Here is a 25,330-nt window from a genome sequence, read left to right as displayed (position 1 = left end):
ATCCACCCAGACCCCACTGTATTTCAGAACACACATTCAAGAAAGAGAAGCTCTCTGCACAGCTATAATTTCATGCATTAATTAAAAAAAGAAAAAAAAAAAAGCCTTTCACCTACCCGAGCTCATTCTGCCTTCCCTGTCCCAGAGTTGGTCAGCCTTGCACCTCGCTCCCACGCAGCCTGTGTCCTCCAGGACTCTGCCCCCCCGCGCCCAGCTGCCCCTCGTCACCCTGCTCAGGGGGTGGCTGATCAGCCGCACCTGCCCAGCCCTCAAACACCCGCCGTCGGGCAACTGGAGACACGTTTTCCCAGCGTTTTCCCTGATGTGAGACTGGAACTTGTGTTCTTGCAGAGCTGAGAGGTAACACACACGTATCCCACCCACGTATTCCTTTCCTCTTCCTCAAGGAAGGAGTTTAAGTTACTAGATGTTACTTAAAAACAAGTTAAAAGTATATTCAGACAGTTATTGGGATTAATCAGTGTCAGATCACTCAAAGATTTCAGAAACACTTTCATATTGCTGAGCCCTACGTATTTATGGGATGTAGGGCAGCAATCAGCATATCTGCACTGCAAGCCCGGTGGCATAGCCAGCTAGCACGGCGGCTGGTAACTCTGCATGGCAACCTGCAGCTTAGCTGGACCAGTTTACCCAGTGCCTCAGAGAGTAGAAGGGAATTTTATGAACAACCAAAAGTGGCTGGAGAACCAGGCTTAGAAAAAGGTCTGTGCTTCACTGCTTTGGCACGCAGCCTGTTTTGAGTGCTGAATTCTATTACAGCCATGTAAGCAGGGATAAGTGTTAATGAAACAAGCCACTAATTGCTTCAGAAAAGTGTCAATCTGTAACTCTCAGTCAGGTCCCAAATCAGCGAGGTGCATAATCATCTCAGTAACTTTTAGCCCAGAATAGTTCCTCTGCCTCCAGCAGCATTACTCAAGTGCTTAAACTAATGCACATGCTTAAATCCCATACTGACCTGGGGCTGTAAGGAACACCTTAATAACTACAGAACACCCTACTTGATCATCTTCAGGATTTTAAAAGGTATATTTTGTATCTGGGTTCTTAAATGAAGTTTCAGTCTTTATCTTGCAGTAGAATAATTATTCACCGACCTTAACATCTGCACTCTACCTTCCCCATTTACTTCTGCAGAAAAAGCAATTATACACAGCTTCAGATCAGTGCTGCAATTGAAGTTAACTTACAGTTGGGACCAGTTTAAACTCACAAAGAATTGAAACAGATCTCTGCTTTTCTTAATCCTTTCCTTTAACTGCCTTCTCACTTCTCTGTAGGGGGAAATTTTTGCAGTGGTGGAATTAAGACGAAAAGGTCCCCCAGTAAAACTTGCCTCATCACCTTAGAACATATAAATGAAAAGTCATGCAAATTGTAAGTGATACACGAACACTTGAGCCTCTTGCTTTGACTTGTCGGAGGCCCGTGAAGGAACAGATGCTCTCACTTCCCTGGCTGGTGGTTTTTAACAGTGTCTGAGATCTTCAGGACATGGCATTACCTAAGGGCACCCCGGTCTGCTCTCAACTTGGTAAAAACAGCATGACTTTTTTATTTTTCTGAGTTTCTGACCCTCCAAATAAAAATTAATTATGGTCCTTTAGTACACAAGCATTTATAAAGGCTTATGGTAATGCTTTAAAGTGAGTGATTACTTTGGAGACATACGTGAGATACAAAGGAAGATCCTGGCAAGGAAATTCACCTATTTAGTCACGTGCATGGAAAATGGGTTGTGCAGTGACACACTTCCCAAAAGGGCACGGAGCATAGTAGCACTCTGAAGTACGGAGCTTACTACTTCTGCTTCCTACTTCTGTTGGACTCAAAGTCTAGGACTCAGTGAGCCCTGGGCTTATTGAGAACTTCCTTAATGGAAAGCACATTTGCCTTATTGCGTTTCCATCCCAGCCCAAAAATCTACAACCAGGAAATATCAATTAAACAAAATATGAAATAACTGTTGGAGTATATATACTAGGTGCCCATCAGGACCCCATAGGTGCCAGGAACCTCCTCTGTCCTTTACTCTCTTTGTACCTGTTGTCTGATACATCCTGTTCTCTGCCATCACTGTTCATTCTTTCATCTATGCTGATCTTATGTCTCAGGCTGTCCTGAAGCAAATGTGAAACACACTGTGTATACATGGCGCCGTTGACTTTTGAGTCCCAACTCCTCCTTCATCAGATTCCAGCTCCTGGAGACAAGGGATGACAGGAAAACCTCACCTTAAGCTTTTTTAATATGATCACATAGCTCTAGTAATGTTAGAGAAAGAACTAAAGGCTCTGACATAACTTGAAAGGCACAGAAAGAACCAAAGTCAAAATACAACTAAGGCAAAAGATCCTGCTCTCATTGCTGTTTTATATTCTCGCAGCTTACCGGCCAATCTCATAACCTTATGGTGCAAATTCACACTTTCCTGGCAGCAACAAAAACGTGTAACTAATCTTGGGCAGACTGCGCAGCTCCTGGAGACGGGCTCTTCACTGACGTGTTGGTTGGAGCCCAAACCCACCTCACCGGAGCCCGAGAACGAACTCACCTGCCCCTACTAAAAAAGTACTAAAAAAGGCTGAAGCCAATAGCAAAAAGAAGTACAGTTAATCCACAAGAACTTGTTTGTCTCAATATAAAGGCATCTTTTATTACAAACAATTGAAGTAAATCAGAGCATAGAATTCAAACGTACAAAATGCTTTTGAGTTTTCCTAATCTTACTGCCATAGGCTCTGTAACAACAACAGTTCAGGTTCAGCACCTGAACCACACAAAGCAGAGTTCAAGACTGCTACATCCTCACATATATACATTTGAAGTGTATGCAGGAGGTATTTCCACTTGTGAACCATTATATTATTATCTCATTTGCAAATATTGCTTCAGATTCAACAAGTCGTGTGACTATACACTTCCCAGTGACACAACCATCCATTTACTTGCTTTAAAGCAAAGATAATGCGCACAGTAAAACAATCGGATATAAATAAATTCACACAGAAAACAGTACACTTCAAAAAATGATTTCAGTTCTAGCTTACATAGTAAAAAACTCTAAATCTTCAGGAGCAGGTTTTGTATTTTCTTTGTATTTACAGAAAAATAGCAGATTTATACTAGCATAGACATTATTAAAAATAATTTGCATCTTCACTATTAAGATAATCTATTAAAGAAGTCTTAGAATAAATAGCAACAAAAGTTAAATTTAATATTTTTCTTATGTAAGGCTGAGGTTTCAAAGTCAAATCCTACAATCATATACATGTGTATGATCTAACATGTATAAGAAAGAGGATTTGACTCCTTGTTTTTTGAAAACAACAACAAATGTGCAAATATTGTCTAAAACATATGTCCATTCATTCTTTGACTGGTGGGTTGCAAGGCTTTTACACCTCTTTGGACTTCACGTGGGAATACAGCCCCAAATATATCTTCATGGTATCGCTTTTGGCTCTGCAAAGAGAGACAGGAAACCCAAGAGATTAATTAAATACTGCTAGCTCCTCCTCAGGTGACGGTTAAGTAACTGAAAGGTCTTTTGCATTCATAGGACTGTTCTGTGATAGTGGACTTTGTTACCGTCAATAAAAGGAACCAGTCTGAATCCCAGACACGTGCTCCGGGACACGTTCTGATAACCAAAATGTGCTAAAAAGCCAGCAGCCCCAGGCACTGTGTTTTCAGTGATGGGCCCACTAATTTCTTAAACTCACTTTCCTGTGTTGGTACAATAAAGGCTCAAACCCTTGACATTCCAGACACACCGCAAAGCTCATGTCCAGGACCCAAAGGGAGACACTGGCAAAAATGGTAATGTAAGAACAGAACATGATGTGTCACTCTTACACCCTAACCAAACAGAAACTGCGCATTTTCAATCATGGTGGGTGGACTAAGCTGATCACTTAAAGCATTCTTCCTTGTGCATTCTGCTGAAAAGCAGCTCATGGCAGCCCGCAAGATCTTGGGTGTGACCTTGAAGACTTCTGTAGCCCGTCCTGGAACACTGTCTGACTGGAAAGAACGCTTTACAGCATACCTTTAGCTGGAAGAAATACTCTTCTGCCTGCTGCTCGTTGAGTTTCAGGTGCTTTGCAAGCATCCCTTTCAAAGTCTGAGCAACATCCTTGGCCATGCGTACGTCTCCACAGACGTAGAGATGCCCTTCCTCCTCGTGCAAGAGGTTGCACACTTCGGTCGCCAACTTGCTTTGAAGAATATCTTGAACATAGACCTTAGAAACAGGAAAAGGGTCATGAGACAAGGTTTCTTAAACGCTACTTTGGCTATTGGCTTTTCCCAATTCAATGTCTGTCTATGTAGCACGGTTCTAAATGCCCTATCTATCCCAGCTGTGTGTTGCACCACAGCAAAGGAGAAGAAAAATGTCTTCATGTTGGCTTTACAAGCCCCAGATTTGGAGGCTAGACCTGTGTCCTGATTAAACTTGAGCAGACGAAGACTCTTCTTTTTTAGAACCAGTTACAACTGCCAAAGTCTCCTAACTTGCCAGGAGAACAGGACAGCTAAAAAGGGAATAGCTTAAGTGCTGCTGTTTTCTCCAGTCAAGATTTCACCTACACAAAATTAATTTCCAGGGTCACTGTGTCATTGAAACAGGGTCAAACAGTGAGATTCCCCTTTATTTTGAAGGAATGGGGCCTTTTGCCACTTGTTCACAATACACTGAAGCGAAATGCTAACCTTTTTTAAAGAACATTGTTAAATAGCCCAAATCTTAACTTGAAGGATCTTCCTGGAAGGAACCAACCCTTGAAGAACAAAGGAACCAGCCTTACTTTAGCTTGGCCAGGTTGTCTGGAGTAAGCTGTATAGACTTCTTTCAGGACTCCCTTCTTTTTCATTTCCTCAGTTTCTTGTTTGTAGATGTGATCCATGTCTGGCTGCCGGCAGCCAAATAATAATGTCATGTCACCACCTTTGATCCCTGAAACCAACATTGGAAAGTTTTTTTTTTTTTTTTTCCTGTCTTTCCTGGTAAGGCCTATTATCTCCTACGACTGTGCCCAGAGGGCCCCATTGCCACAGTAACTACCTGCATACAGCTGTCTGTACCACTATTTTCTAATTAGCTTTTCTTCTAAACATCTGAGAAGGAGAACGTGTGTGTCCATGTGTGACAGCTTCTCATTTTATGGTCCTGCAGTAGGATTGAACCCGCCTGAGCCCTTGGAGAACTATGTGGAATCACCTGTTGGAGGAGGTTCCCCAAAAGTGCTGACACAAGCGGGCCAAAGTGCTTCCTCTCCATACTGTGGCCCCTGTGCGAGCACCTGGGGTAGTCACTGTACGTACAGGATTCACCAGGACACACAGGCTGCTCCCTCCAATGACCAGATACCTCGAGGCCACCAGAATGGTCTCGAGCGGGATAGAATTACTAGCTCTTTCAGTGCAGTATTCCATCAGTTTTGGGATGACAAATCTCTATGGGGTTTACTTGGCTGATGTTTCTGGGTGTGTCCATCTGCAGAGATTTTGTTTGGACGACTAGGGATGTCTTCTGCTGGATGAATGATGGCCTCCCCCTGGTGGCAATCCCCACAAGTACCTTTCTTTTCCAAGTCATAGAGACGCTGCTGCCAGAAACTTCTGAACGGAGCAATTCCTGTTCCTGGGCCGATGAGAATGCATGGCTGGGTTGGCTTCTCTGGGAGCCGGAATTCACTAGCACTAAAATGCAAAAATATGCTAATTAGGTAATTAGTTTATGACTGACTTCTCAGTGTCAGTTTCCTAAATGATTTTGAACAGCATAGCCTAAATTACCAATTTGAAAACAACAGGGCTTAACTTGGTGACAGTTGCTTCTTGTTTCCTTAGCTTTACTTGCTCTACAGTGGATTATGCTGACAGTGGGGATGGTGTCATCTGAGTAGAATTCTTTCAGAATTTTCTCATGATTTATGATTTTATTCAACATAAGACATGGGAAAGGGTCTTATCTCTGGAAGACAGGGAGTTCCCTCTCTTCTCAAACTCAGATATTCAAACTTGCACTCATCAGTCACTTGAAAATCATATGCAAAGAATGAAGAAAAAGAGTGAAGAAGCTGAACTAAGAACTGCTGGGTTTTTTTTTCTTGTTTTTTGTCATACACTCACCTGCGTATAAAGCACGGGACCGTTTCATTGAGAGCTATTGTATTCAGCCATGTGCTGCAAACTCCGTGGTGCAAAGGCCCTTGTCCATCTAATCAGAGCAAAGAAAAACACCTCTTTCAGTATCCAAAAGCTCTCCATTTTAACAAAAGGCAGTTCATACTTAAAATTATAGTTTTTAAATAAGTGTGTATCTAGAAATGATTTATAAAACAAGGACACAGATGATGACGCAGGATTTTAGCAAATCCTGACACAGTATGAACATCTCCACTTTGATACACTATTCTGCATGTACCACAACACAAACTTTTTGTTAGAGATATGCTTCACGCCATATGGCAGACAGTTTTTTTCTGAACCACAATGCAGCCTAAATATCATTTAATTAAGAAAGAAATGAAAACAACAATTCATTACCTCTTGTCCTGTAGTTTACAACTGCAACTGTGAGATGAATCTCTCTGGGTGTCAGGTCACAGGAGGAACTGACAGAGTAGTACCTAGGTTTCAGAAATGGCAGCTGGGTCAGTAGAAAAGCTGTTGAGACCTCAGCAGAAGGAAACTCCTCCAGGACCTCCAGGATGTTCGGGCTGTTGTAAAACTTCCATTTATTGTATTCTTCCGTGCTCTAAAAGCCAAACATCACAATGTTACCAGGTCATGCTGAGTTCAGGACAGCAGGGATATTTGAAGCGTCACTTACAGAAAAGATTCCTGCTTCACATTCAACTAACCATGCAGGCAAATCAACTAAGAATTCTCCAAACTTTGCCTAGACCAATATAGGAGTTTGCTAAGAAATTGTTTGATTTTTGAAAACAGAAGTACAGAATAACTGCTATAATTTTCTCAGATACCAGCTCTCTCAGTGAGGATGTAGAAACTGAAGTAGAATCTGTTTCTCAGCCCCCTGCTATGGGATATCCACAAAACGGTACGGGCCCTGGTCCTGATACCTGCCCAGCCTTGCTGACCCCAGCAGGAGAAGCAGGCACTTACCACACCTATGAGTCATTGGTTACTTAAAGCGACATCCCTCTTACTCTCATGGTACGAAATTCTCTGAAAAAAGTTTTCTACAAGCTCCCCTCCAGCCCCTCCACCTGCAAACTGTAAGGTCTTTTAATGGTGTATCATCAGAAACCACCGTGAGGCAGGCGAGAGAAACAGACCCACCCAGAACCACACAGGAAATATCAGAGCTGAAGAAATCTCGATTCCCACGCCCAAGCTGAGCCACGAGACCACTCACTCTTATTGCATTCAGTTTTACAAGCACACAGAACATGTAACAGAAGGATAAAAATCAACCATCATCACTATAAAAATTTCTGATGCTTCTGCTACACAGTAGGAGGGCATCAGATGGCCCAGCATAGAGCACTCCTAACATAAATCCAGCCCTAACACTCACCTGACATAAAACTTCCAGTCTCTGTTTGTCTCCTTCCGCTGTTACCAGCTGGGAGAGTTTTTTTAGCAGTTGTTGGGAGGGTGGAGTAGTGATGTCAAGCAAGTAAGTCAAAGCCTCAGGAAGTGTGCAGGCTGGAATCTTTTTGTCACTTGTCCAGTAGCTACCTGGAAATAAGGGAAATAAAAGAACACTTAGCAATTCCCACAGCACTTGACAGCTGTAGAGCTTTGTAAAACTCAATGTCCTTCAAAATACGATTTCAGACGAGGCTGCAGCAGATGTAGATCACAGGGCCCTTCTGAAAAGAGGTTAATGTTCAGACTTTTTGTAAGGGGACAATCTGATGCAGAGAATTGCATTAAAATAAAATACCACATTAAAATGAAAAGTCTTTCATTTGAGGAAATAATCTTTCTGTGTGCCAGAATCCTACGATTTAGCAGATTGTTCCTATTAAGATGGAAAAGATGGTCATGACATGTAAATATATTTTAGGACTCTGATATGTAGCAACAATAAACAAGCTCTGCTGATTAATTTAGTTGTAGTCCATGGCCAATTTAGCAACTGAATTACGGTGTCAACCTGGGATAACTCTGCAAACACTGGTGAAGTTACCATGGACTGCCAGAGTATGCAAAATCAGAATAAAGAATTGTAAGAATAACTAAAAGCATCAACAAAATCCTACTGAACCTTAACAAAAGGATAACAGAATCAAATTCTCAGGAATTTTAGAGAAATCTGTCAGACGCCTCTCTTATTCTATCTAAATAGAATCAACTTACCATCAGTGTAGGTTTCCAGTCTGATAGTCTGATCAGCTGGAGGGGCATCTTTGACACGTGCAATGAGGCCACGGACTAATTCTGGCTGGTTGCCTGGGAAAATCCCGATGTGTTCTCCGGGGAGGTAGTGCACATCCTGATTAGTCTCGCAGGAAAGCTTAACTAGAACGGTAACACGACTAGATATAGAAGAAAAAGAGATCAGACAGATCTTGGTTACGTCGACAGGATTTCCCTTGAATTGCGCAGAAAAGGAACACATCTGCAGTGACAGTTGGCAAGAGCCTACTTGTGTTCCTTACCGAATTACCAGAGCAGCTTAGCACTTCACGGAGCATTAAACACATAATAGCCGGAGAGGTGAAGCACTTGTATCAAAACAAAAGATGCTGAAGTGCTGCCTGGTCCCTCCAGCACAGAACAAAGGTGCCTGTGATGGGCCAGCGACAGGAAGTGCAGCTCTGCTGACGACCGAGTAGCTCAAATCTTAAACCAGCTCAGAGGATTTCCGTAAGACGGCCTCGTTTAGAACAGGGATGAGAGAGCCCTACCAGGGGATACTGAAAAGCTGGATGCTATTTCTAAGACAGATGTTAGCACTGATTATCCTGCTGTATTTCTTTGTGTATTATCTTGTCTCAGCTTGCTTTGCAGTACAACCGAATGCAGCAACTTCTTGCAGTGTATCTTTCCTTTTTTTTTTTTTTCCCCCCTGCTAAGGGGCAATTTTTCCCCTAAATGAAGAACATTTGCTAGGCATGCAGCATACCAAGCAAGGAAGAGGGACCAGACACCTTATCTTTCAAATTTAGTAGGTATCAAAGGGCCACAAAGTTATTTAGGTCCATACACTCCCAGAGACTATACTGGGAACTCGCTCCTACCTAAATCAGAGATAAGACTGTACGTATTCTTGTGGTCTTGTGATAATGATTCACTGCTACTAATGATGGTACAAAATTCATATGTATTTCTTAATAACTGTAGGGAGAAGATGTTAATAACCAGGCATTTCAGATGTTTAAGGTTTTAGTAAAATGTAGTATTGCAATATTCAAAAGAACAAGGTATCGTACCTGGATTTCAAACTTTGAAGATTCTGTCTGAATTTCAGCTTCATGGGAATTATATCCTTGGCATGAATGTTTGCAAGTGCTGTGGAGAAGAGAGGACATGACTCATGGCAACTTTGTGATTAGGTTTGTTTAAAATGTCTTCAAATAATATGCAGCAAATAACTGAACCATGCTCGCCCGTGAATGCGGTGTACTTTCAGTCAGTTATGTGTCCTACGTGAATGCCTTCCCTGACTTAAAGTATTTCATCTCAGCTTCTGTTCTTCTGGGGCTGTCAAAATGTGTGCTAGTTCTCATTCTGATGTTAGTGCACTGGAAAAGGCAATGATTTATGCAAGGTAAACCAATGGCCTTTTTTCCTCTGACCACTGCACTGTGTTATATGAATTACATCATCTAGCAGGATCAATATAATTTCTACAAAATCTTGACAGCTCAGGCCTATCTGAAGCAAAAGGGACAGAGCAAGTGGAAGCTGGGAGGTAATACCTTTCGCCAAGTCCATGGTTTGAGAGTCCTGCACTATCCGGTAATTCTTAGGATCCCAGCTTTCATCAGAGGTATATATCTCAGGCAACTGAATACTGTTTTTCCCACGGATGTTAAAAGTGTCACAGGCAGTCTAGAAAAAAAGAAAAAAAATAAGGCTATTCATGATTAAAAAAACCCTCTTAGCGTTGCCATAATGCTGATAGGGACATACCAATTTCACAGATTGCTATCATTTATTGATTCTGTTGAGTTCAGGGGTGTTATAGGGGCTCAGTAAGGTTCCACTTCTGTATCAGTATAGCTAAAAAAATGATCAACTTTTTGAAAAATTCTGATGTCTGATGCTACCACCTTTGTTCATACTGAGCAGCCCACTATCCAAAAGGTTTCATGGAACTTTATGTAAATATTAAAAAATCATAGAAAAGGGGCCCAGTTTGCTCTTCAACTTTGGCAAGGGGTGGAAAAGATGGGAGTTCGAAAATCAGATATAAATCCAGATGTTTATTTTCCTTCATTTTCCCCATTTTTATGGGATGCTAGTAAATACCGAAATAAAATCAATGAATGGATGAATGAACAAAAAGATGAGCTAAATATTTATATAGTCACCTTGAATGCACTGACTGCCCACGTGCGAAAGGCTTCCTCTTGCCCATTGAGTTCATCTCCTTCCCCTATTGGAGTGAGCTGAGAAGCCCCTAGCTGGGCCAGTTTTTGGTCAATGGCATGAGCAAAGGCACAGAACTCTGGATACATGCTGGACCCCAAACCAAACACAGCATATCTGCAGAGGAGATAACAATAAGATCACTGTGATATACTAAATGAAATGCAAAAGGACTCAATCATATTCAAATCAAACAACAAAATATTTTTTACCTGATTTTTTTTCTCAACAATTTCAGGGTGAGCAAGGAGTTCTTCAAGGTCTGTATAAAAATCCATAAAATAGTTAAGGTTAGAAAAATACTTCAGTTTGAAACCAGAGTGAGACCTCGATCCATATCTTACTCAAGTACATAGGACAAAGGAAAGGGTTGTCTTTGGTCTCGGTCTTTGAGTTGAGCCTCACACATACTTCTGAGGTGAATATTACCTTTCCGTTGTTTGGAGAATCTCCGTTTCCAAAAGTGCTAGTAACCACTAAAAGAAGTGTTTCTTTTTCCAGGTCACAGATGTTGTACTCGTCCATGCACAGAATCTGGAAGGTATAAAGCTCATGAGAAACTGCTAGCAGACATAAGAGCTAGCATTAGACATCTCTGTGATTGGCAGATGACTGTTGGCCAAATTTACAAGGCATTATGGAGAAACGAATACAAAATCAAAGTTCTAGTCCAACTTATATTTACTGGACATTCAAAACAGGTTAGGAGACCGAAAAAGCTTGCAGAAGCTGATAAAACTAGCCAAACTTCTTTCTCCATTTAGTGTGGACGACTCGTACTTTTTTACCTTAGTGTTGAAGGCACAGTTGAACAAGCTGCACAGGTGGTTGGCGAGTGTTTCAGATTTCCCGGTCTCTGTTGCGTAGATGACTGTGACCTTGGACCTGATTGCCATTGTTCGTCTCATGAGTGAAGATGCAAAGAGTACAGCCCTGGGAAAAAAAACACCACACAATTTTTAATATAGCTACACAGTAATTCAGATTGATCCACAAGCAAGCTAGGAAAGACCCATCTTGGCTTTTCCTTGGAAGACTGTTCAGGAGCAATATGCTACAGAGAGCCCTGAGTAAGAATCTTAGATCAGAATATGACCTCACCGGGGACAGGTAAGTCCATGATTCAAACAATTCAAGTGGTATCTACTGTAATAATTATTCAAAAAAACCTGTGGAACAGAAACATCACAAGAATAGAATAGTTGGACAAATGCATGAAGACTCTTATTTGAACAACTTACTTTGCCAAGACGCTAAACTTTATTTCTTTTTTCTTTGGCCTCCGGGTCTCATCATGCCAGATATGTGTTTTCCACGCATCCACCTTTAAAAAAAAAACCACAAAAGTTAAGCTTCAGGTAAGAAACGTGTAATAATAAATACACAATTCATATGTCTTTGAAAGGATCAGACCGAATAGAATCTGTATGTACAATCCACTGTGTACAAATACAGCACCAGTCTGTGTAGCCTTAATTGCATTTTACTCACAGCTTGAGAATTCAAAAGAACTAACAACCTTCCACGGTACAACAGACACCACCTGCTATTTATGGATCTCTCTAGCGACCGTTCATTAACCAGGGCTGTTCATTCAGACTTCTCCAGGTCCCATATTATCATCTGCACTGCTGAATTGTCTACTAGAATTGCATTTTTCTGGATAACTCGTACCTGGTAGTAATAGAAGGGAGTGAGGACATAGTTCAACATCTCCTGGTGGAACACAGGGGTTATGCTCCCTGACATAGGAGGAACAATCCAGACCCAGTCAGCCGGGCAGCCCCCTCGCGCACGGTACTCGTTCTGCATGTATTTCATGAAGGACTCGGCAGCCGAGTGGTGATCCATGATAGTCACGTTCTGTTTCTAGAATAATTGCAGGACAAAAGACAAACATTAAAAAGCCCATTCTGCTCTTCTTCCTGATGTAGTTACAGTAATCCTTTTGCTTTGGTTAATATTTCAAGGAGTTTATACAGTGCTGGGAAATAATACTCTCAGCAACTATAACATAGATACAGATCAAGGTAGACCTTTGATTAAAGACTCTTAATATATTTATTTTTTTTTTACCTCTCCACCACTGGGAGTGCATGCTGAAAAGCCTCTGACTCATTTTTACCTGTCTCTCATATTGACATGATATGTTAAATAAACTGTAATTGTAAATAAAAGACATAATCCAATGGCTTTACACCGACTTGACACTTAGACCTATGTGTTAAAAGGTTGAACAATCTTGCCCTTATTTTTTCTTTCCTTTTTCTCTCCCTTCTGCCTTCACCTGAGTTTTTTTTCTGGCAACAAGAGGGAACACGGATTCTTCTGCTTTCCCAGGTGTTAATCAAGAATGACTCTATTGGACTCACACTGATAATCTGCACTGAGCATCAGTCCACTGACACTGTGTGTGTATAAAGCTGTTAAAAGTGAAATGAAAGAGAGAGAGGCGATATTCGGTGTCTCTCCAGACACCACGCTTGCTGACTTACCTGGAAGCTATAGAGCACAGCCACGTTTATCTCTACAACAGCTCGGTCTTTCCATAAGGATGAAAGTTTGTTTGTTTCCAGTCCCATTCTTCTTCCTACCTCCTACATGTGAAAGAGAGAAAAGAGAAGTGCAACTTTACTGCGTGGGACTTAGACCTCATGATTTCTCCACCTTATCACAGCAATATGCAGGAAAAGGCATTGTGGAAGCGGGAAGAGTCAGTCTTACGCTGGGGAAAGCAATGGCAACAGAAATACTTGAGATGAGAGGTAAAATTGAGTTATGGATTCTGGTTCTTGAGGCTATTCCAGTTTGGTGAAGTGGAGAGCCGTTCTCTCCTGGACTAAATGGTTTAAAATGTGGCAGTATCTGGTTATAGGTCATCACTACTAATTTGTACTGGTGAGGTGACCAAGACCTGCAGCTAATCACCAGGACTCCACTGACTCATCAATAGCAGACTGGAACTGACATAAATATACCTCTGGGAAATGTGTCAGAGGCCAAAAGTCCTGAACCACAAAGGACTGAGGGTAAAACTGGGAACCTTTGGACAGCATTTTTAATATGTTTTTTTACAGTGGCAGCTTCACCATTCTGTCCAGGTATTTGGAACAGATACTGTCAGAACACTGTAAAAACAGTTATAGAATCTGGCAGTCATAATCTTGGCAGAAATTCAAGATGAACTAGACGATCTTTAAGGTCCCTTCCAACCCAACCCATCCCATGATTCTGTGCCCCACAACAGTGAGGATATTGTGTCAGAATAGCACTGAAGTGTCAGTGTGAGGTAAACACAACCCAGCAAAGACTCATAGCATCTCTTTTTCGAAAACGTCCCACTCAGCAAGTGCATCCCCTTCTCGGATCAACACGCTCCTACTCCAGAGGACTTACCTTCAGGATGTTGTATCGCTGCACATCGCAGAAGTCTCGCACCCCTATCTCTGTCCCCATGTACCAGCCGTTGAAAGGACACCCAGTAAATTCCAGGCCTCCCACCTCAAGAAGCATGTTGGCGACAGCGGGCAGCGCGTACCACTTCAGGTCTAACTCCTTAAACCACTCGTATCTGTTGAACAAGCATTTTGATTTATTACTCTTATGTCTTTCCCTCCTTTAGGCGACAGCTAGAACAGTGCAGGCAGATGAAGAGCACCGACTCGAGGAGGAACGGCACATGCAGCACCGTCTGCTGAAGCTCACAGCAGTTTTTGTTTACGACGTGATGACAGGGAATTGCCTGCGAAAGAGACTGGAGATTGGAGTTACAGAGCTCTGCAATCTGCAGACCACTCCCAAGGCCAACGTGAAGAAACAAACACAAAGACAACAAACATTTTGTTACGAGTGCTGCCATATTTCACACGTCTATTAGACCGGCATAGGAAACAACGATTTTTTAAATTCTGAATATAATTGAAATATAGATTGAGGAAAAAAGATTTCCAATAAAAATGCTTTTGGCTTCCTTGATTTAAATCTAATTTCGTTGTTCTAAGAAGCATTTAATCTTTCAGGACAATTTACCATAATTTCACCCTAACAAAGAACTCATAAAGCGACTGCCACAGGCACAGGCTGAGAACCTGCCAAGGTGAGGCAGAGGCAAAAATGCCATTATCTACATCTTGTGTGCTTACTTCGGATGTTCCATGGGCACTTCAAGGACAATTTCTGGCGGGTATTCAAATATTTCTGGGTCTTGGCCGTTTGCTTGGAGAACGAGTGGAACGACATCAAAGCGGCCATATTTCGGCTTCCACCCAAGCTCAATGCACAGCTGTAAAGAGAGCACATCTCAGGGGTTTGAGGTTTTTCAGCCCCTTGATTTGAAGACAGAAGAATGTTAACCCTCTATAACTTGCTGAGGTAAATTCTGAGTTACAAAGATCGTCTTTCCCATTCAAACACCACCAAGACGTGTTGTTCAGGTACGGACTGTGTCCCTGACTGCAGGGGAGCATTAGCTCCCCCCGTTCTGAGACGGAGGGGAGCATTTTACATCAGGATTGTAAGGAATCATTGCTTCAGCCTGCACGTGGAACCTGTGGGGCAGAACATCCCATTCACTCCTTACCACCACGCTTCCCTCCCACCCTGCATGAACATGAAAAAGACAGATGGGTTGGACAAGATGGAAAGCAGTTACGGTTCTGCGCTTGGAGCTGTACCTGTGTGAACTCCACGCTGGCAGGGTCTCCTACGATAGACCCATCTGGCATTTGATATCCAGCGTATCGGATGAGCTGGCTGTTCCAAACACGGAAATCGTGTTTCCCATCAGTTCTCTGAGGGAAGATAGTGATGGCTGATCTGCCCAGAGAGACAACCGAATCTCATTACACCACGGCAGCACATCAAACACATTCTAATTATTAAGACATAAATTGCTACCAACAGCAATTATTTTATATTTCTAAAATAAACATCAGTAGAAATAAAATCATTCATCCTCTCTACCCATCTCCTTGAACCTCCAAATCATTCAGATTACAACACATTTTGCAACATCAACCATGAAAGTTAAAAAATTTCAAAGCGGTTCATGGTACATATGAGAAGAACATAAGTACCAGGAGAATTAAGAGCAGAGACAAGTTGTCAAAATGTTTAGATAGACCATTTCAAGGTTTATGCAGAGTTTTGAATCCAGATCTGGATGTGATTTTTGTTATTTAAAATTAGAATTAAAGAGACCTACCTTATATTTCCATTGTTTGTTGCATACCGAACATGACGACAGATATGCTCAAACATTTCCTTCGCTGTTTTACAAGCACGCGCATCAAATACCTATATGTTTCCAAAAGAAACATAAAAAAGCCCTGATTTTGAAACAGTAACATAAGCTTATTATTTTTCTTATGCAGTTAAGGAAAAGAAAGATTAAAGAAAACAGTGAAATGAAAAATCAGTATTTCTCAATTTAATTGTAGCTCCACTAGGAAAGGTTTACTTTTTTTGTTCTTATATGCATCATTTTCACACGTAACAATTCTCCAGGGCACAAGACACCTGGTTCCACGACACAGTTGGTTCCTACACACGTTTTCATTCAACTACGAAGCGGAGAACTGCAAAAACATTGATTTTATGATACATACAGGAGGCAGCAGTCCTCAGTTGAAGCAACTGGCCTATTTCACCAAAGTAAGGGACACTCTTCTGATTTACAGCAGATGACCATAACGTCTATACTCATGGGTTACCTGTAGGTTGGACCACTGGATTCTCCCGATACACCGAGGTGCGTTCCTCCAGGCCTGTTTGGCAGCAAAGATCAGCTCATCCTTTGTCAGGTGGTAGGTTCCTGTTGTTTCTATCTCCTTGGTCACTGCTTCCAGTCGGTCCAGGTGTTCTTCTATTTTTGGCCTTTTGAATAGGAAACAGCCATGGAGAGAAACAATGAGCATTTCATTACTTAGAACTGATTTAAAATGCAGACATTCCTCTCACGTTCTGGGTCAAGAAAAGCACAGGCATTGCTGGAGCCATAAGTCTTTTGAGCATCCTTTTGCACAGGAAGACTTCTACTCACATCACTGATTTTATCTGCCAAGATTCAGGTACATTTCCAGGGAGGGGATTAGAATCTACATAGGCTGAGACATGGAAGGTTTGGAGAAACACTGAGAAACCTGTCCCTGTTATAAATCTACACTCTCTGGATGTGAAACAGGTCAATATAAAATACTCTATCCTTTATGAAAACATCCTTCACCTCATGAAGTCAGCAATTTCACTGTGCTTCAGCCGTGAGAAGTCACCTCACCCCCCCTCTACTGCACCACACTTTTGTCCCCAAAGCATAGCTGTTATCTGTTGCAGCAGTCTAGGCTCCGAGATTTTTATCAAAAGCAAGGTAAAGGGATGAGGACTCTGACTGAAGACTGCTGAGAAGAACTTTTCCTGGCTTCAGAATTTAGGAACTGTCCTTATTGAGTGCAAGTGACAGAGCTTACCAGCCTAATGAAGAAACTAACACACTAGAAATTTAAGTAGCTGTCTTTTCACCACCCAACACACACATGAATCGATCTCACAAGCTTTTCTGCGTAAGTTTTCTGTTTGAATTTGGATTTTCTAGATTAGTTTGGAAAAAATTGTCAAATTCACAAGCAAATGAAAAGTAGAGAAAGAGCTAGCTTCAGCCCAAAAGTACGATTACAGCGACTGTTCCTCTCAAAGTTCTATTAATTTCACAGGGATACAGCTCTTCTGAGCAAAGTAAGTAGGATTTTCATTCCTAAGAGGAAGTGCTGAGCAATTCCTTTGTCAGGGAAAACAACTCAAAAATACTTTAGTTTGATAACAGAGAATGAAGTCAAAACATTAGGAAATATTTATCACAGCACAGACAAAAATTGTTTTGTTGGCTTACAGACAGAATGAAAATAGTCTGCACTGTCTGAGAGTTTTCACATTTTCAACAGGATGAAAGATCAAGGGCAAGCATGTAAGATAGTGTGAATCAATGTGATCAAATAGCCATGAGCAGAAACACAGAGATGTGCAAATGTAATATGCTGGCAAGTGAGCACAGCCTGTGTGTAAGACAGGGACTTTCAGAAAGATTCAGATGGACGCAAGCTTTGTAGAAGAGTTCAAAGTGTCTAAAGAAGTAGCCGTTATGTACTGAGACCCTTTGAAAGTCTGATAGATAATGTTTTAAAATGGGATAAGCAAACACTGAATTATCACTTGAAAGCCTGTCACGTGAAAACTTTGTCACTGCAAACTCTTGGACCTCAACCAGACGTTCCAGCTTTTCCTGCAACAAGATGTCTCTGCACCATGTCCATTTTTTGTGAAAACAGAAACCTCTTTTCTGAAGCTAGAGCACCTCTCAGCACGCTCAATAGCTTACGCTGATGCTAGCACAGAGCAAGGTTGAGAAGCGAGAGACTGGCCTTCCAGTCTTTGGCTAAAGCCTTGAGAGTCAAAACAGAGAACAAAAGAACACAGAGAAAAGATACTTGGAACAGCACAAACAAAAAGCAGTATCCACATCATTCCCGTCCAAGGCTGGTCTGAGTGGGAGCTAATCCCGTTAGCATCCACCGTGAAGAAAACAGAAGGTAACGTTCTGTAAGAGAGCCCGAACCAAGCTGCGTGCTATAAACGTGCTACCGTGTAACACACTCAAGGGATGGGGCTGAGGAGTGCACTGTACAGAGTTCACTTCTGGATTCCCAAGACCTGGGATTGGTGGATATAGCATATGAAGTGCAGTAATAATTTTATTTGCCTTTTCTAATAGTCCTTATCTATTTTTTGAATGCATGCTATGTAACAGGATAGATACTGATAGCGGTGAAGAAACCAAACACTCCTGTAGTCTCACAGACAGGTAGATATGTAGCAAACTTTTATACCGAAAACGAAAATACAGTTGGCTTACTCTTTAAATGAATTGTAGTACTGCTTGATAAAGTCTATTGCCTGAGGTAAAAGCTCTGCCGGTGGAACTGGCCCGTCTCTGGTACCTTTCACCAGGCCCTTCGGGGTCATGAGTGCCCCTTGGCAGGCTTTGGTCCGGCAGTTGATAACCTGAAAAACAACAAATTCTCAAAACCAATGTTGCACTCGGTATCTTTTCACAGTTACGAAAAATGACTGCTCAGGTTTCCATATCTTACCTCCTTTGCTGTCAGGTGTAGTGTGTCGACAAAGCTGGATCCATTTTCTAAGTTTCTTACTTTTACGTGTCTTGGACATCTTGATATTTGGTTTGAAGGTTTGATACCATTTTGAGGGGGAGGGTTCTGGATAGAGAAATGAAAAATACATCATGTCTTCAGATCTATGAAATATCTTAAAGCTTCATTTTCAATTTTATTTGAGCATTAAAATGCTACAAATTAAAAATCAAGGTACTAGGTATAAATGCGATCTTCCCTGACACGTGTGTTTATTCACTTGAGTACAAAACTACTGACCTAATCTAGACTTTGATATGAAATGGCCAAAAAAAAAGTATGTTTGTAATAACCAAACAATAGCTGCTACTGCAAACACCTTTTTAATTTCCATAAGGCCTTAATATAATAGTCACAGTCTCAGCACAACAGTGCACCAGGCAATTTCAGAGGAAGGACATGTTTGACCCTGGAGGCTGGGTTTTCAAAGGTGAATAAAGGAATCAGGCACTTCAATGCCACTGGGTCACCTCTTTTCCTTAAGTCCTACGAAAGCTCCTCTTGGATCAGAAAAGATCTTTCATCCAAAGATCTTCCAGCAGTCCTAACCTCATGTAGCCACAGTTAGTCCTCACACGAGAGCTTTGAGAAGTTCTGAGCAGTGAGCACAGCCTGTGTGAACTGTTAGTATCACACGACGACGCTAGAAACAGACCTCGTTCCCATTACTGGCCTTTGCTGAAGCTATGACGGGTGGCATCTCCATCTTCTTCTTGCTCAGGCCATATAATTCGGCGTCACCATTTTCTAAGCTTTAAGAGATAAAGACAATTCATTATGATGCAGCATGCTTAGTTTTTGTTAGTTCTACCCGCAGCATCAGCAGGGAGTGCTCAGAGCAGCCTCTGAAAGATGCACTGAGTCACAGCAGTGTGAGGGGTAGAGTGGACTACAAGGAAAGAGTAAAGCTACAACCAGCCTTTCCAGATCACTATGTGGGAAGGAAAACAACAGACACGGCCCGGAATGGTAAAGGTTGAACATCACTGCTGTAAGCTAAACAAAAAGGCATCTGCACAGTTATGATCTGGCTAGAAAATACGCCGAGGAATTAAACAAAGAGGTTGAAATCTTCAGGGAAACGTGTGAAAATGTCAGCTGGGTCTCCAGCCCATTAAGCAAATAGTATACTTTCATATTAATTTCCTTTGTTTTCTGCATTAAGTCTTACTTTCTGACCTCCTACATTTTAATTCGGGTAGGTTTCAGAAGCTGTTCAAAAACACCCAAAAGGCATCCCGCGTACAAACTTCAAATAAAGCCCTCAGTTTTAGCTAAGTGACGTGTTTTAGCTGGCAGGACATATGTGATCACCCACTTCCACTAGTCAACTTCGTGTATCTTCACATCTGAGTATAAACTACTGTGAGCAACAACAGGAAAGAGTAGGGAATGGGCAGAGAAAGCAATAGTATGCAATAGAAAACTGAAATAAGTAACAGCCTGAAAACTAAGAAATTTAATATGCATGTGCAATTTATTTCATGCAGTGTCTTTTATAAATTGTATCGCAGAAATACTTTGCCAACTTAATTACAGCATTAATAATCACTTTGCTAGTTTTTATGGCATACACATCTCCTAAGTCCTGGCATATACGAAAACATCGTAAAACACCAAATAAATTTAGAACTGTGAAAGAGAAAGCAAAATAATTTATTTCCTTAATGATTGTGTAACTCAGACACAAAAGCTTGAATGTACCTTACCAAGTCAACACCACTCAGGGACTCCCTGGGACACTGTTCTTTGGTTAATATTATTGCTTTGGAAACGCATTATGGGTTTCTCCAGAACCCATGTCACTTAATACCTTCCCTTTTCAAACAAAAGAGAAACTATGAAACCATTAAAAGTCAAAGACCTTACCCATGGATCTTCAGATCTTTCTCCACGTTATTATTGACATCCTTCTCTTCAAAGGACTGGTTCTTAGCAGCACGAGGTTTGAACACATACTGCCACGGGCACAGCATTTTGTATGCTTCAGGATTTTAGTTCAAGGTGCTGAAATCTTGTTTTGTGAGATGAGGTAACGCTTCTGGGAGGGGGAAAAAACACGGTCAGTTTTTAACTAAGAAGGTAATTTTCTTTAAAAGTACTCAGAAACTCAACAGACTAACTGGTCTGATCTAATTAGCGCCCCATTTTTAAAAATGAAAAATGTTTGACTCAGAGTAGTGATACTAAAACTAACAGTTCTCTGTCAGCGTAACGCTGCAGCCACACCTTACTCTAAAACACTGACAAGAAAATTTCACATGTCCCCCAGTTGCATAAACCAGCAAATATCAGTGTCTAAGAAAAGCACAGGCATGCTTTACTTCTGTGAAAAACGTGTCTTGACACTTGTGGGTTTTTTTAAGTTCTGTGTCTTTCAAAAGTTTGTTTAGTGTTATTAAATGTTCTGTTAATTGGGATCACAGTATATTAGCTAGGAAAAGGGATGTAAAATGTTGCTGTGTTATTCACATAGTAATGAAAAAAAAAATTAGTCTGTAAATTAACTAATATTGCTGGGCTCCCAAGATGCTGTCTGCTGTTCAATTACACAAAAAAAGAAATCCATTCAACTATCTGTGCAAAAACTGTAAGGTGTTAGGACTAGTCTGGTACTCCAAGAAAAAGAAATTGTGTGCAATAAGCATTTTTCTACAGTTAAAAACAGGAACAAATCTAGATTAGGATCCTGCAATAAAATTCTTGTAGTGTATCTATACATTCTTGTAAAACATGGGGAGGAAAGAAAGAGAAAGGGAGAGAAGGAAAGAAAAGAAAGGAAGAAAGAAAGAGAGAGAGAAGCAGAAAGAAGAAAAAAGGAAAAAGATTAAAAAGAAAGAGCAGAAAAACTATACATAAAAAGAAAAAAATAAGAAAAAGAAGAAAAAATTAAAAATAAGAGGAAAAAGACTAAAAAGAAAAAAAGAGAAGACACATTTTCCATTCAGTGGCATTCAGAGCAAGAACTTGCTTTTCATGTTCTCCACAACAGGGTTCTCTGAACAACATTTGCAATGTTACCTGTCATATGCACAAACCTTCAAATCAGCAGCAAGAGGGATAAGTTTTCAGAGCAGCAGGACAGCTTGGAAATAGAGCAGGAGACCAAGTCCAACACTTTACTTCTAACATGGAAAAAAAAAATACATTTTGCCATAAAATTACTTCACTTGCAAGCGGCAACAAACGAATGGCAAAGGAAACACTGGACAGAGTGCTGCCTTACCACGCTTTCGTGAGAGACTTCTCCAAACCTCCTAGGAGATGGTCTTCTCTGCCAAAGTCTCCTTCCTTTACTCGCCCCTGCTCTGCATCCCTACTGGGAGGCAAAAGCATTTTATACTCCAGGCCCACGTATGCAAAGCAGCAGAGGAAGGCTGCAGATGGACAGTGCTAAGAGGGGAATCCCAAAACTCCCAGCACTGCTTTCAGACGGGAGGGTGTGTGGCTGCTGACCCGCCGCAGCGTTACATAAGTGCATGACACAGGATGGAGAGCAGCGACCGGCTCCCGGGGCGCGAGCATCCCCGCCTTCCTGCCCCGTGCTGCAACCTTCGCTTCTGGACGTGCCTAATAAGGACAGAGGACCACACCGAGCAGGTTTTGCAATCTTGCAGGCAACTTTAACATAAAGTGAAATAAAAAAAAGCAAGCAACTCGAAGAGAAATTTTACAGAACCATAGAGCTTTAGGCTATGGACCAGTAAAGCATTTTAACAGGCGATTAAGACAGGTATTTCAAGTTTAAGATAGATATCTATCTTCCTTATTTTTGATCAAGTTCTAAAGAATCTTTCTCAATAGAGTATTTGTAGAATTTCTTCCAATCCAGAGCTCTCTATTCTGTATGTTGCTGCCCGTGAGGTTTGTCCCTTTGTGCTTTTCTAACTTACTAGAAAAACTGGAAGGAAACTGCACCTCCCTGAAGCATAAACTATTTATATCACGTTGCCTGTGTGAATGCCAGAAGGACAGCTAGATGATGAAGATGAGATTAGTGAGCTGATTTTTCATTTTAGACAACATGTGGACACTGACATATTACAAACTCAGGTTTCTGCAGTCGGAAAGGCACAAGCAATGCCCGAGCCAAGGGTGGCACACAGCACACAGTGCTGGCAGGCAACTGCGGACTCCGAAGTGCTGTGGTATGCCAGCACACTCTCAAGGATTTTGGCCAGAGTTATTTGTTCATTGATATTATCTATGACTACTTAAAGGAAACTCTTTGGACCCGTTTTCAAAATAAAGACAGTTCTTAAATCAGCTGACTAATGCAAGGTCAAAATCGTTACAACGATAACTAGAGAAAGATTTACAGGTGCTGATCAAAGATCTGCAGAAATAAGGCACAAGGCTGCACGACAAACAAGGAAACGTGCATTCTCTTTTCACCTGTCACATTTTTAGGGGACAAGCTTGGGCAACACATTTCCTTCTTTCTGTGTCTCGTTTCTTTATTTAAAAATGAACATTAAGTTGTAATGTGTAATGCACTCCTGGAGGTAAACTGAGTTATGTGTACACGTGTTCATGCACGAATACACCTGTACAGATTCCATCTAGGGCAGCTAGAGATGAATCTCTTGAAAAGAGACCTGAGTTTTCTTAGTCTGAGCATTCATCTCCTTGACTGTATCGAGCCCATCCTCCTTTGCATTCACTGCTCATCAATGTTCACACTCAGATTTATATATTTTTTTCTTACATGATGCCCTTCCTCTCACCGGAATTATCACTTGACATCCCCTTGTTTAATATATTCCAGACATCTAATCAGCAGGTAGGAAAAAAAAAAAACAAACACTGAGCTGTGTGACCCAGTGCCATGCCATAAATTTCTACCCTGATTGTGATTCATGACAGCTCTTCCCAAACCATACAGACAGTCGTAATCTTGGGTATGAATACAACACTACGTACCTCAAGGGTCAAACTGAAAGTGCCTGAACTGAAAGTAAACTTCAAAGAACAAGGTTACACTCTTCTTTGCATTTGCTGTTTTGTCAGGGTTTAAAAATTCTATTTGCGCCCTTCCCTTTCTTATTAAATCTGACCTATCTTTTCTACAGAACATGGGGAATCAATGCCTAGGACTGTAAAAAAGAACATATCTTTGTAGAAATTTAACTGAATTCACTTATGTCCAATGGTTTCCAAGTTTTTATTATCCAGTCTCCTTATTTCCGTGTGCTTGGAGACTGCTGAAATCAAGGAAAGGCTACATAGGAACTGGATATGAAAAATCAGATCTGGAACGACCAGAAGAGGAGAAGCATCTTTCCTCATCAGTTGTTTAAAGGATTGGCTGAGGTACAGCCATTCAGGGAACTGCTTAATCATTCCAATTTTTCAAACAGGACCTGCTCTTTTACTCAACGAAATTTATAATAAAACTCCCTCTGTATACGAAGAACAAGAGAGCACCATTCATTTCTTAGGTGGAGTCAGAGATTAACAAAACAAGCTCACTGTGCACTCCTTCTACAAATATTCTACACCGCTTGGAAAGATCCTCCCTCAAAATCAATTCCACTCATATTTCCTATTTTTGCACAGCCACTTCTGCCTCTGTCATATCAAAATGCAAGAACTAGTTGCTTTTCTTGCCCTAACTTTGATGCAAGAGGTGCCCTTTCAGGGCAGAATGTTTGACCTGTTCAGTGGCATTCTGACCGTGCTGTCATTTTGAGTTAAATATTGTTTTGTGTCTGAAAACGAGATAGCCTGTACCCTGAACAATAAGCTTTCTGCAGTTTCATTCAAATCAAGTCACATTCTTTGTCTGACTGCAATATTCTGCATCAGCTTGAAGAGTTGTGTTCTTAAAACCATTTGAAAAAACAAGCTCTATTTGTAAGGCTGTTCCTCTGAGATCAGGACACCTTGAGCCTCCAAAGAACTATTACACTGAAGCAAAGTGCATAATAACAAGGACTGATTTTCCTAACTTCATGTAACCCCAAAGAGGTGGTGTTCAATTGTCCCAACTTTTCATAAATTACTAGCGATTTTTTCTAACTTTCTCCTCTCTAATCTAACTATTTTCTGACTGTTTGAGATGGCTCCATGATGATCTTTCAGAAACGTTGCATACGACATCTGAATTCGACATGTAACATTGCAGGCCCCTGTAAACACTTGGTATCTTGGAAGACTGGTTAAGACTCCACAAGCTCCATCCTGTGAAAAGGATGAAGTACTCCATTTGCAGTTACAGACTGATGGCTGTTCTTTATGCATGTCCTTTTCCTGAGAAAACGCACCCTGCTTCCAGCTCTACCCCATTTGATTAACTTCACTCACTGAATAGGAAATTTGGTCCTTAAAGTACCATATAATCATTAAAAAAGGATTGGAAAGGACCCCAACACAGCACCTGGTCCATCTCCCTGCCCCATCAGCAAGATCAGCTGTAACTAAGATGTTTTTGAACCACCAGAAAACAATTACAAGTCAGTATGAGGGGCAGGATAAAAAAAAAAAAAGCTGCCTAGTAACCTGAGAGGAGACACCCAAGAGAC

The 25,330-nt window shown here is 41.3% G+C and overlaps 1 protein-coding gene across 1 annotated transcript; it reads right to left on the bottom strand.

Annotated features, from left to right (window-relative positions):
• Positions 1-2,665: 2,665 nt before the first annotated feature.
• Positions 2,666-22,252, bottom strand: NOS2 (nitric oxide synthase 2). Its single transcript, XM_086624383.1, has 28 exons — positions 22,033-22,252; positions 21,845-21,931; positions 20,676-20,847; positions 19,462-19,558; positions 18,747-18,872; positions 18,509-18,657; positions 16,317-16,479; positions 15,809-15,900; positions 15,279-15,420; positions 14,748-14,887; positions 14,002-14,176; positions 13,101-13,202; positions 12,280-12,474; positions 11,847-11,929; positions 11,394-11,538; positions 11,035-11,139; positions 10,818-10,867; positions 10,548-10,722; positions 9,933-10,065; positions 9,444-9,522; positions 8,368-8,546; positions 7,580-7,743; positions 6,583-6,793; positions 6,166-6,253; positions 5,612-5,733; positions 4,839-4,987; positions 4,079-4,273; positions 2,666-3,492 (listed from the first exon to the last, which is right to left on the bottom strand). Exons 3-28 carry the CDS (start codon positions 20,780-20,782, stop codon positions 3,379-3,381), a joined length of 3,480 nt encoding a protein of 1,159 aa, XP_086480509.1. The 5' UTR covers positions 20,783-20,847; positions 21,845-21,931; positions 22,033-22,252; the 3' UTR covers positions 2,666-3,378.
• Positions 22,253-25,330: the final 3,078 nt, after the last annotated feature.

Source organism: Tauraco erythrolophus, chromosome 21 (assembly GCF_009769465.1).
Source record: "Tauraco erythrolophus isolate bTauEry1 chromosome 21, bTauEry1.pri, whole genome shotgun sequence".
NCBI lineage: Eukaryota > Metazoa > Chordata > Aves > Musophagiformes > Musophagidae > Tauraco > Tauraco erythrolophus.
Note: the sequence above shows the minus strand (reverse complement) of the source record. Positions and strands in the feature narration are given on the sequence as shown.